Genomic DNA, 12,550 nt, shown 5'->3' on the forward strand with positions numbered 1-12,550 from the left:
TGGGGAGTGAACCAGTGATGGGGAGCTCAACCTGTCTTTCTCTCTGTCTCTGTGTCTTTTGACTTTCAAATAAATTAAAAAAAAAAATTTTTTTTAAGAAAAAAGCCTAGTACTGTTGTCTTCTTCAATACCTGTTCTTTAAAACACTTAGTGCCAGTAGACACTTGTACTTGGCAATAAACTCGCCAGTGAATAAAGAGCATTTCCACTTAACTGTTTGATGCCTGCTGAAACATTTGCTCACCTGATCCTAATGAGTAAAACAAAAGGATCCAACACATCTCCAACATCACAAGGAAATGGACAAGTAAGTGGTCCTTTCCTGTTCAGATCAAAGGAAAAATTTGAAAGAAGTGAAATCTTAAAATGAGTACTCATTTAATTCTGTTTACTCTCTATCTCTTTCTTCATATTTTAGAGTTGGGAAAAAACTACAGCAGCAGCAACAAAGGGAAAAGCATGTTAGAACAAATGGTATTGTCTTCCCATTCATTAAACATAGTGTTTCATATTGCGGTAATGTGCACTGTCATGTGCTTACTGCTTTATGATCGACAATGAAGAAGACTAAGAGACTGCCATTATTTATGTTTTTGTGGTGAAAATATATTTAGGACATATGAATTTAGATAGGTTTTTTTTTTCTTTAGATTTGTGTATTTATTTGAAAGGCAGAGTTAGAGCGAGAGCAAAACAGATCTTCCATCTGTTGATTCACTCCCCATAAGACCATAATGGCTGGGGCTGGGCCAGGTTGAAGCCAGGAGCCTGGAACTCCATCCAGGTCTCCCAGGTATGTGGCAGGGGCCCAAACACTTGGGCCCTCTCTTCCTCTCCTTTCCCTGGCACATTAGCAGGGGGCTAGATCTGAAGTAGAGTAGCCATGATTCTAGTGGTGTTCATAGAGAATTCTGGGGTTGCAGGTGGAGGCCTAACCTGCTGCACCACTAGACCTTTTTTTTTTTTGTAAGCCAGAGCTGCCTGTTTATTTCTAGAGCCTTAAATTATACTAATGAGCATTTTGAGTCTCTAAGAGAAGATAACCATTCACTGTTCTCAAAGTAGTTTGGCCATTTTCCTCTTTCCTGCCCAGGAACATCCCATTTCTCCACAATTTTGGAAATGCTGTTTTACAAAACAATAAGCTTTTTGGGGCAAACCTTTCTTTTAAGTTGGATCTTTGAGTGAATTTAGGGAGTGGTGAAAATACTAGTTTTTTATTGATTCATACATACAAGTATTACTTAAATTGGATTATTAAGCTCTGTTGTAACAAGGAGACTAATGAATTTTGTTTTAATATTTGCCAAAGCAGATTTCTTAATTAGAATTACTGAGCCAAATCTTAAGGCATTTTGATTTAGTTCTTTTTTTTTTTTTTTTTTTTAAAGATTTACTTATCTATTCAAAAGGCAGATTTACAGAGAGAGAGAGAGGTCTTCCATCTGCTAGTTTACTCCCCAAATGGCCACAAAATAACGGGCTGGGCCAGGCTGAAACTAGGAGCTTCATCCAGGTCTCCCATGAGGGCAAGGGCCCAGTTAATGGGCCATCTTCAGCTGCTGTCCCAGGTGCATTAGCAGGGAGCTGGATGGGAAGTGGAGACTTGAGCTGCACTCATTCTGGCTCTTCTGGCTCCTCATTTAATTTTTTTTATACTTAATTTAAATAATTCTTGCCAGTGAAGAAGAAAGTGACATTAGTAATTCAAGATGCACAACTGTTGTCAGTACACTTAATATGAGATTTACTTGAATATTTCCACTGTATTTCTGTTTCTAACAAAAAATACTGGCATTTGTTTTGATTGCTGCATAAATGTAAAGGGATAGCAACTTGAGGCTCTAGTCATGTAAATAATAGGTTTTCAGAACGTTATTTACCATATGTGTTGAGATTGCTACTAGCCAACTTCTGTAATCTGAAATTGTGTAAGTCTTCCTAATGTGCATTGTAGCAACTTTTCATCTACATTGAGTATTTTGGTCCACATATTAGTGTGGTTAGCAGTGAGTCTGCTAATCATGCTTATATTTTTCTGTTTTTAATTTATGGTGTCAATGTCTTCTTTTTCAGTTGGCCGTAAACCCAAGACCCAGCAATCACCAATTTCAAATGGGTCTCCTGAATTAGGCATCAAGAAAAAACCCAGAGAAGGAAAAGGTAATTTGGGGAGGGTTATTTTGGAAGTGAGGTATTTTTTTTCCCAGTGAGGAGACAATTTTGCACTTGAAAGAAAATGCTTTCTTATACATGCAGATGGAAGCACTGTTTCTGATAGTAGTTAATCAGGGGTGGGTTAGCTACACCACCTGGGGAGCTGTTTGAAAATACTTTCAGGGAAAAATGGAATTGAAAAATAAGTTTATGTTGGTGCAAAAATTTTTTGAAATCTAAATACATACACATTTTCCATGAACTTTTTGTAGTCTTCTGTTTGTCTCTGCCTGGTTCCTACCCCACGCAGATTCTGTGGCCATAGCTATACAAAAGAGGATGTAGAGGAGTGTGCAGTTGCATTTGAAAAGGTCCTAAAGACCATCTGATGATCCTTCTTAAAAGCTGTTGTTAGGGGATCTGTGCAAAAGTAAAAGCACTCTATAGAACCACTTAAAATGGAAAAATTACTACTAAGGCTTGTTTCTGATAGATAATTTCTTAACTGGTTAGAAGTACTGCAAGAATTTAAGGCAAGTAGAATTTAATTTTCTAGTTACCAAATTTCAGTCTTGCTGCTTATGAGTCAGGACAAAACTTAATCACATTTTACTTTAGAATTTGTATATCATCATTAAAAAAGGAAAGCGGTAATAAGCCTCTTCAACTCTGTGTTTGGCTTATTGGGTATGATACTTTCAAATTAGATTTTAATAGTGCCTTTAATTCTGTTCTGATAACCAAAAATTTATAATGTTCATGAATAAATGTTTTTAGATCAGTATTCAAGAAATTTTGTACTTTAGCAGGTGGTTTGACATATAATTTTGAATAATTAAAATCCAGTTAAAAATTAACTTTCTAGTAATCTTGGACTTGGTGTTTAGTTAGACACATTAAAAAAAAAAACAGTTATAAGGCCGGCGCCTTGGCTCAATAGGCTAATCCTCCACCTGTGGCGCTGGCACACCGGGTTCTAATCCCAGTCGGGGCGCTGGATTCTGTCCTGGTAGTAGCTCCTCTTCCAGTCCAGCTCTCTGCTGTGGCCTGGGAGTGCAGCAGAGGATGGCCCAAGTGCTTGGGCCCTGCACCCACATGAGAGACCAGGAGAAGCACCTGGCTCCTTGCTTCATGTTAGTGTGGTGGGCCGGCCACAGCAGCCACTGGCCGCAGCGGCCACTGGGGGGTGAACCAACAGAAAAAGGAAGACCTTTCTCTCTGTCTCTCTCTCTCTGTCCACTCTGCCTGTCAAAAACAAAACAAAACAAAACAAAACAAAAAAACAGTTATATTGGACACTTTGTTCAGGAACTGATGCCTTGATTGGGACAGATTTAGAATACTTTTCTTGTTTCCTTGTCTGTATTTGGTCATTTCATGTTTCTAAAATATCTTATGTTTCATTCTTTGATTTATAATGAAAACTTTAATAGTTACATAGTAGTAGCAGATATTAGAAAATGAAACCAAATCTATAATTATTACTGTAGTTTTAAAAATCCTTATCAGTGATATCTCTTACAGTCAAAGACCTTATTTATGGCTTAACACTGGTGAAAAGTGATAACCTGTTTTTACCAATCAAAATTACCATTTATTAAAATTTCAGCCACGTATGATTAAGCTTTATTTTAAAAAGATTTATTTGGCCAGTGCCGCGGCTCACTAGGCTAATCTTCCGCCTGCGGTGCCGGCACACCGGGTTCTAGTCCCAGTCGGGGCACCGGATTCTGTCCCAGTTGCCCCTCTTCCAGTCCAGCTCACTGCTATGGCCCGGGAGTGCAGTGGAGGATGGCCCAAGTGCATGGGAGACCAGGAGGAAGCACCTGGCTCCTGGCTTCGGATCAGCGCGGTGCGCCGGCTGCAGCGGCAATTTGGGGGGTGAACCAACGGTAAAGGAAGACCTTTCTCTGTCTCTCTCTCTCTCTCTCTCATGTCCACTCTGCCTGTCAAAAAAAAAGAATAAAAAAAAGATTTATTTATTTGAAAGAGTTACACAGAGAGAGAAGGAAAGGCAGAGAGAGAGAGAGAGAGAGGTCTTCCATCCGATGGTTCACTCCCCAGTTGGCCGCAGCGGCCTGAGCTGTGCTGATCTGAAGCCAGGAGCCAGGGTCTCCCACCTGGATGCAGGGGTCCAAGGACTTGGACCATTCTTCCACTGCTTTCCCAGGCCATAACAAGAGAGCTGGATCAAAAGTGGAGCAGCCAGGACTCAAAACAGTGCCCATATGGGATGCCTGCACTGCAGGCAACGGATTTACTGCTATGCCACAGTGCCAGCCCCGTGATTAATATGAAAACAAAAGTTAACTACAGTCAAATCTAGGCTCAAAAATCCCAGCCAGAGTTTCTTCTTTTGCAAAATTATATTGTTAACATCTATTGTAGGAATATGCCTTACCTGATAAAGAAAATTTCCCTTTCTGAATCCTGTTTGCCTTAAAAACCAACATTTTAACTTAGGGCTGGGAGCTTGGTGAATATCTTTTTTTTTTTTAAGATTTATTATTTACTTGAAAGAGTTACACAGAGAAAGAAGGAGAGGCAAAGAGAGAAAGGTCTTCTATCTGCTGGTTCACTCTCCAGTTGGCCACAATGGCCAGAGCTGGGCTGATCCGAAGCCACAAGCTTCTTCCAGATCTCCCACGTGGTTGCAGGGGCCCAAACACTTGGGCCATCTTCCACTGCTTTCCCAGGCCACGGCAGAGAGCTGGGTTGAAAGTGGAGCAGCCGGGACTCAAACTGGTGTCTACATGGGATGCTGGTGCTGGCACTGTAGGCGGCGGCTTTACACGCCATGCCATAGCATCATCCCCTCTTGGTGTATATTTTAGACAGCCTGTAAAATGTAAGAGACTAGTTAATTGAACAGATGTGGAAGCACTCAAATCCCTGATACGTACAAGGCATTATCTGTTTTGCACAAAAGTCTTCTAGAGTAAGATCTCTGCTCACTTGTACTTTATCTGCTTATAGGACCTGATAATCCCCTAGTTGTTAACTAACTAAAAAAAAAAATCCTGGGGCCTGGGTCGTGGTACAGCAGGTTAACGCCCTGGCCTGAGGTGCTGGTATCCCATATGGGTGCCGGTTTGAGTCCCAGCTGCTCTACTTCTGATCCCGCTCTCTGTTGTGGCATGGGAAAACTGAAAGATGGCCCAAGTGTTTGGCCCCTGCACCCACATGGGAGGCCTGGAGGAAGCTCCTGGCTCCTGGCTCCTGGCTTTGGGTTGGTGCAGCTCCAACCGTTGGCGGCCAGTTGCAGAGTGAACCATCGGATGGTAGACCTCTCTCTCTTCCTCTCCTCTTTCTGTGTAACTCTGGCTTTCAAATAAATACATAACATTAAAAAAAAAAAAAAAAAAAAAAAGCCTGGCCTGAAGCACCGGCATCCCATATGGGTGCTGGTTCTAGTCCTGGCTGTTCTTCTGATCCAGCTCTCTGCTATGGCCTGGGAAAGCAGTAGAAGATGGCCCAAGTCACCCGTGTGGGAGATCTAGAGGAACCTCCTGGCTTCGGGCCATCTGGGGAGTAAACCAGCAGATGGAAGACCCCTCTCTCTGTCTCTACTTCTCTGTACTCTTTTAAATAAATAAAATAAATTTTTATAAAAAAAATTAAATATCCTAGCTACATATTTTGATATAGTTAAAAATTATGCATGGTTCAGTAGTTCTTAGGAGCAATGATGTAATAAGACTTCAGAGATAGAAATGTAATATTGTGAAGTTGAAGGTCATTCAATTTTTTTTTTAATTTTTTTTTTTTTTAATTTTTGACAGGCAGAGTGGACAGTGAGGAGAGAGAGAGACAGAGAGAAAGGTCTTCCTTTTGCCTTGGTTCACCCTCAAATGGCCGCCATGGCCAGCATGCTGCGCTGATCCGAAGAGGAGCCAGGTGCTTATCCTGGTTTCCCATGAGGTGCAGGGCCCAAGTACTTGGGCCATCCTCCACTGCACTCCCTGGCCACAGCAAAGAGCTGGCCTGGAAGAGGGCAACCGGGACAGAATCCGGCTCCCTGACTGGGACTAGAACCCGGTGTGCCTTCGCTGCAAGGCGGAGGATTATCCTATTGAGCCGCTGCACTGGCCGTCATTCAATTCTTACTGGGATTAATTATGAGTTACTGAATTCACTGAATATTTCAAAAATATATATTTGTTTGAAAGGCTGAGAAATAGATTTCCCACCCACTAGTTCATTCCCCAAATGCCTGCAAGAGCCCAGGCGAGGCTAGGCTGAAGCCAGGACCCAGGAATTCAATCTGAATCAACCAGTGCCCATGTGCGTGGTAGGGATCCAATACTTGAGCTATCACTTGATGCCTCCTAAGGTGTATGTTAGCAGAAAGCTGGAATCAAAAGCAGAGCAGCTGGGCCAGCACTGTGGCACAGTAGGTTAAGCCTCTGCCTGTGGTGCTAGCATCCCATATGGGAGCTGGTTGAAGTCCTGGCTGCTCCATTTCCAATCCAGCTCCCTGCTAATGGCCTGGAAAGGGCAGTGGAGGATGGCTCCACTGCTTGGGCCCCTGGACCCATGTAGGAAACCTGGAAGAAGTTCCTTGCTCCTGGCTTCAGATCCACCATTTGGGGAGTGAACCAGCAGATAGAAGACCTCTCTGTCCGTCTCTGTCTCTGTAGTTCTGCCTCTCAAATAAATAAATAAATCTTTAAAAAAAAAAAAAAAGGCCAAACAGAGCAGGAATTTGAACTACAGGAATTTGCCTGCCCTGATGGTCTTAAATTGTAACTGACAGCCAGAATGAAAACAGCGCCAGATGAAGAGCATCAGTTGAAGGTGGCAAGATAGTAGTGGTTTGGTTTGGAAATTATTTATTTATATATTTGAGAGGTAGAGCTATAGACAGATAGAGGGAGAGACAGAGAGAAAGGTCTTCCATCTGCTGGTTTACTCCCCAAATGGTTGCAACAGCCAGAGCTAGGCTGATCTGAAGCCAGGAGCTAGGAGCTTCTTCTGGATCTCCCACATGGGTGCAGGGGCCTAGCCTAAGCACTTGCTTTCCCAGGCCACAGGCAAAGAGGTGGTTGAAAAGAGAAGCAGACGGAACACGAACCAGAACTATGTGGGATGTGGGCATTGCAGATGGAGGCTTAACATTGTGTGCCACAGCGCTGACCCTGGTTAGGAAATTTCGTAGGCATAGATGTTCTTCCATGTAGTCTGTAGCTTGCATCTGAATTTAAGGATGGTAAAGGCACAGAAGGTGGGAATCTGGCAGCTCACTGGTAGTTTATCTATTCTACCTTTTCCTTCTCAGGATTCTTTTTGTTCTCTCTTTAAGAACTTGTTCTGAAAAAAATTATTTATTTATTTATTTATTATTTTTAATTTAAAACATGGAGACATGCAAAGAGAGAGACAGACAAAGATCTTCCAACAGCTGTTTTTCTTCCCAAATGGTGCAGTGACCTAGAGGCTATGAAGGGCATAAAAGAAAAATACATTAAAAAAACTTGGTATTATGACCACTGCCCACTGCCTTCTCTCTTCCAAAGGAAAAAGAGTGGTCCTTTTTCCCCTGTTTACTGGATCATATTCATTCCCTTTATGCAGACCTTAGCATTCAACACTTGATGTCTTACTGATACATTTTCATTCTTGAAATCCCCCAGACATTATTTTCTGTCTTTTAATTGGAATAGAGTTTTGCATTGCCTTATAATATGTCTTGTTTCAAACTGTTATTTATTGTTGTTTAATTTGTTAACCTACTCTTTCCAACTGAGTTATAAATTCCTTGAGGCAGAGACCAGGTTTTAAATTTCTCTTTGTGTTTTTATAGTATAAGACACATACATAGCATAGTATGTGATGAATAAATATTTTATTGTAATATTTCCTCATTTACAAATTTTGCTAATATTGTAGTTAACAGTGATAAGTACTGGACTAGTTTAAGGAATTGCCAAAGTACTTTTTAGTGTTTTCTCTCTTTTACAAGATGTATTATTTATTTATATGAAAGGTAGAGTTACAGAGAGAGAGACACACACATCTTTCATCCCCAGATGACCATAACAGTCCGGGCTGGAGCCAGGAGCTGAGAACAGCCATCTGGGTCTCTCTTGTGTGTAGCGCATGTCCAAGCATTCAGGCCATCCTCTACTGCCTTCCTTAGGCACATTAGCAGGGAGCTGGATTGGAAGTGGAGCAGGTGGGGACTAAACTGGCCCTCTTACTGGGATGCTGGCATTGCAGGCATTGGCTGAACTGCTACACCATGACGATGGCCTCAGGAATACCATTTAAAACTAGTAGCAAGTTTAGATAGGATTTTTATGTTATAATGAAAGATACTTTATTTGCTTTTAGTGATATAATAATGCTAAAAGATTGTTCTTGCTTTATTTTTAAAGGAAACACAACCTATTTGTGGGAGTTTCTTTTAGATCTACTTCAAGATAAAAATACTTGTCCCCGGTATATTAAGTGGACTCAGAGAGAAAAAGGCATATTCAAGCTTGTGGATTCAAAGGCTGTCTCTAAGCTTTGGGGAAAGCATAAAAACAAGCCAGACATGAACTATGAGACTATGGGACGAGCTTTGAGGTAAGAACACAAATTAGTCTTCAAACAAAATTGTTCAAATATTTTAGTATTCAACAAATTTATACTACCTGTAAGCTGTTTTATTTATTCTAAAAATTTTATTTATGTGTAAGGCAGTATGACAGAGAGAAAAAACAGAGAGTGAAAGAGATCCTCCGACTACTAGCTCACTTCCCTGATACCTGCAATAGCCAATGCTGGGTGGTACTGGGCCATCCAGGCCAAAGCCAGGAGCTAGGAACTTAGCCTGAGTCTCCCTTGTCAGTGACAGGGATCCAAGTACTTGAGCCATGACCTACTGCCTCCAGGACATGGATTAGCAGGAAGCTGGAATCAATAGTGGAGCCAGGACTTGAGTCTAGGCATTCTGATGTGGGATGTGGATGTCTCAGGCTGCATGAACCCTTAATTACTGTGCCAAATACCCATCCTAGCTGTTGAAGGAGAAATTAAAAATTGTTTATTATAGCTTCGGGGTATTCTAGAGGAGCTTCTTAGCTTTGGAAGAAGATGGGGAGAGAGGAGGTAGTCTGCATGCATGAAAATTCAACATTGTTGGACAATCCATCTTTGCAAAAAAAAATGCTTTTGTTCTTATAACTACTACTTAATAGAAATTAAGTTTGTAGTTATTTAAAAAATTAAACATAAAGTAAGTTTCCAAAGGTAATTTGCTTTTTTAGTTCCTTCAGATTTGTTATAAATGGATTCATTTTGATAAGAAAATTTCCCTTAAGTTACTTTGAGAAACTTAACAAAACTCTCTCATTTTAATGTATATTGCTTCTTCAAATCATGGTGTTTATAAATGGACACATAGTTTTATATGTGTTTACAGAGCTCAAAGATTGATCTCTACTTAGTGTGGCTTAGATAATTTGTGCACAGAACATCATTGATTTTATAACCTACTTAGAATTTCTACCAGTATTAGTGAAATATTCTGTGTTTAGGTTAGATTACTTCCTTGGAGAGTGCACTTCTAGTTACTTTGTCAATATCAAGGTTAAAGGACCTGGAGCACCACATCCCACCTTCATTCCTAGTCCATACCTGTAGCCTTTTGAGCGGACCAGGCAGTAAGAGCTCCTTCTTTCTCATCTCTTACAGGAATAAGTGAATGTTTCTACATTCCACATGAGGTGGGTGGTGTTTTTTTTTTTTTGGAAAAAAATTTAAGTAATACACTTGATTCATTTAGTGCTTTGTCCCTGTACAGATACTACTACCAAAGGGGAATTCTTGCAAAGGTGGAAGGACAGAGGCTTGTGTATCAGTTCAAGGATATGCCCAAAAACATAGTGGTCATAGATGATGACAAAAGTGAGACCTGTAATGAAGATTTAGCAGCAGCTGCTGATGAAAAATCATTGGAACGAGTGTCACTGTCTGCAGAAAGTCTCCTGAAAGCAGCAACCTCTGTTCGTGGCGGGAAAAACTCATCTCCTATAAACTGCTCCAGAGCAGAGAAGGGTGTAGCTAGAGTTGTGAATATCACTTCCCCTGGCCACGATGCTTCATCTCGGTCTCCTACTACCACCACATCTGTATCTGCAACGGCGGCTCCAAGGTAAGTGAGGCACACTATTAGTTGTTATGTATTTATCTTTTTAAGAAAGATCCTTGGTAAAAATTATATATCCATTTGTTTAATACATATTAGCATGCTAAGAACTTGATGTCAGGATTTCAAAAACTGCCTGACATTTTTAAGTGTATTGTTGTTAAAGTAGGTATCTTGACTAAAATGATTTGTTTTTTACTTCATTTGGGCTTTAGCTTTTGTTTTTGTTTTTTGTGTTTTTTTTAAAAATGTATTTGTTTCAAGGCACTTCAGATTCTAAACTGCCAGGATTGCCAACACTTGTGAAATTTCAGAGCACTGCTTCTACTTCTATGCAGTTTGAGTTTGCATTCCTCTTTTTGCATAGAAGACTATGTTCTAATTGAGAGTTAAATGTAAATAAACTCCTTTCTTTTTAATCTACTAGGACAGTTCGTGTGGCAATGCAAGTACCTGTTGTAATGACATCATTGGGTCAGAAAATTTCAACTGTGGCAGTTCAGTCAGTCAATGCAGGTGCACCGTTAATCACCAGCACTAGTCCACCGACAGCAACCTCTCCAAAGGTAGTCATTCAGACAATCCCTACTGTGGTGCCAGCCTCTACTGAAAATGGAGACAAGATCACCATGCAGCCTGCCAAAATCATCACCATCCCAGCTACACAACTTGCACAGTGTCAACTGCAGACAAAGTCAAATCTGACTGGATCAGGAAGCATTAACATTGTTGGAACCCCATTGGCTGTCAGAGCACTTACCCCTGTTTCAATAGCCCATGGTACACCTGTAATGAGACTATCAGTGCCTACTCAACAGGCATCTGGCCAGACTCCTCCTCGAGTTATCAGTGCAGTAATAAAAGGGCCAGAGGTTAAATCAGAAGCAGTGGCAAAAAAGCAAGAACATGATGTGAAAACTTTGCAGCTGGTAGAAGAAAAACCAGCAGATGGAAATAAGACAGTGACCCACGTGGTGGTTGTCAGTGCGCCTTCAGCCATTGCCCTTCCTGTAACTATGAAAACAGAAGGTCTAGTGACATGTGAGAAATGAAATAGCAGCTGTACCATGGACTTAGACTGTTAATGGTAGTACTGATGATAAACATTTGCAAAGGAAGTCATCAAGACAAGTCCAAGGAAGACTTTAAAGCTTTGTATTGCATATAAGAAAACAATCAGACTTACTGGAAATATATTACCTATCCCATGTTTCAGTGGGAGATGAGCTACATGTTGAGATGCTGACAGAAAACTGCCTCTTACAGTAGGAAACAACTGAACCCATCAATGAGAAAAAGGATTGAAAGGGACCAAGCAGCTCACTACAATATCAAGTTACACTAAGACTTGGAACACTAACTTTCTGTAAGAGGTTATATAGTTTTCAGTGGGGAGGGGTTGGGATGGGTGATCTCATTGTTACATATAGCAATTTTTGATGCATTTTATATGCATACCAGCAATTATTACTGTGTTCGCACAGTTCTCACTTAACTGGTGCTATGTGAAGACTCTGCTAATATAGGTATTTTAGAATGTGAATTGAAGAATGGATCCAAAAGCTTCAGAAAGAGGATAGCAAAAAAAGATCTAGTGCGAATTTTTTTTTATATATATATATCATATAGCTTAAGCTGATTTAAAACAAAGGCCTTAGACTAATTTTCGGTTTTCTTTCTTGAAATAAGCTAATGGCTTGTTTGTGTAAAGCTTTTTTATTAAAAGAAAAATTTTAAAAATCTTGTACCTAGCACAGTATTGTTATAGAATTTACATGTAACATTTTATATGGTAGTTTAAGTCTGTCAGTTTCTTAATTGTGGACAAATTAACAGTTGGCCCTGGCCTTTTGCTGTAACATGCCTGTGTCACTCACTTAGCCCTGGCGTCTGTGCAGACATATCAGTTTCAGTTCTACGGTCACTTGGAAGTTCAGGCTCAGCATGAATTTTTGTCAGGTAGCTCTAATACCTGGAGCTAGCTAGCTAGCTTCTCTCTCTCTCTCTCTCTCTCTCTCTCTCTCTCTCTCTGCCATCCTCCTTTCCTCTCCCCCCTTCCTTCTCTCTCTTTCCTTTCCTTTCTTTTCCTTCCTTCTGTTATTTTATTTTTTAGTTGAAGTTTTAAGAGGGAAAGTACCAGTGTTCAGATTTGAACTATAATAGTTTGTATATTCAACATTTGAAGTATATTCTATTTTGTTGTACTCTTGTTTCAAAGTGTATTCAAGTAGGTTTTCTGAAATATAGAAATGAAATTTA

The 12,550-nt window shown here is 40.4% G+C and overlaps 1 protein-coding gene across 47 annotated transcripts in view; it reads left to right on the forward strand.

Annotated features, from left to right (window-relative positions):
• Nucleotides 1-12,550, forward strand: part of ELF2 (E74 like ETS transcription factor 2) — a 113,384-nt gene extending 100,834 nt beyond the window's left edge. For all 47 annotated transcript variants that reach the window (XM_070047551.2, XM_070047560.2, XM_070047548.2 and 44 more), the window contains 4 exons: nt 2,077-2,163; nt 8,535-8,727; nt 9,947-10,297; nt 10,719-12,550. In XM_070047551.2, coding sequence (XP_069903652.1) covers nt 2,077-2,163; nt 8,535-8,727; nt 9,947-10,297; nt 10,719-11,343 — 1,256 coding nt within the window. In that variant the 3' untranslated portion in view covers nt 11,344-12,550. The remainder of the gene's footprint in view (nt 1-2,076; nt 2,164-8,534; nt 8,728-9,946; nt 10,298-10,718) is intronic.

The sequence above is a fragment of the Oryctolagus cuniculus genome, chromosome 8, assembly GCF_051225735.1.
Source record: "Oryctolagus cuniculus isolate XC-2025 breed Fujian yellow rabbit chromosome 8, ASM5122573v1, whole genome shotgun sequence".
NCBI lineage: Eukaryota > Metazoa > Chordata > Mammalia > Lagomorpha > Leporidae > Oryctolagus > Oryctolagus cuniculus.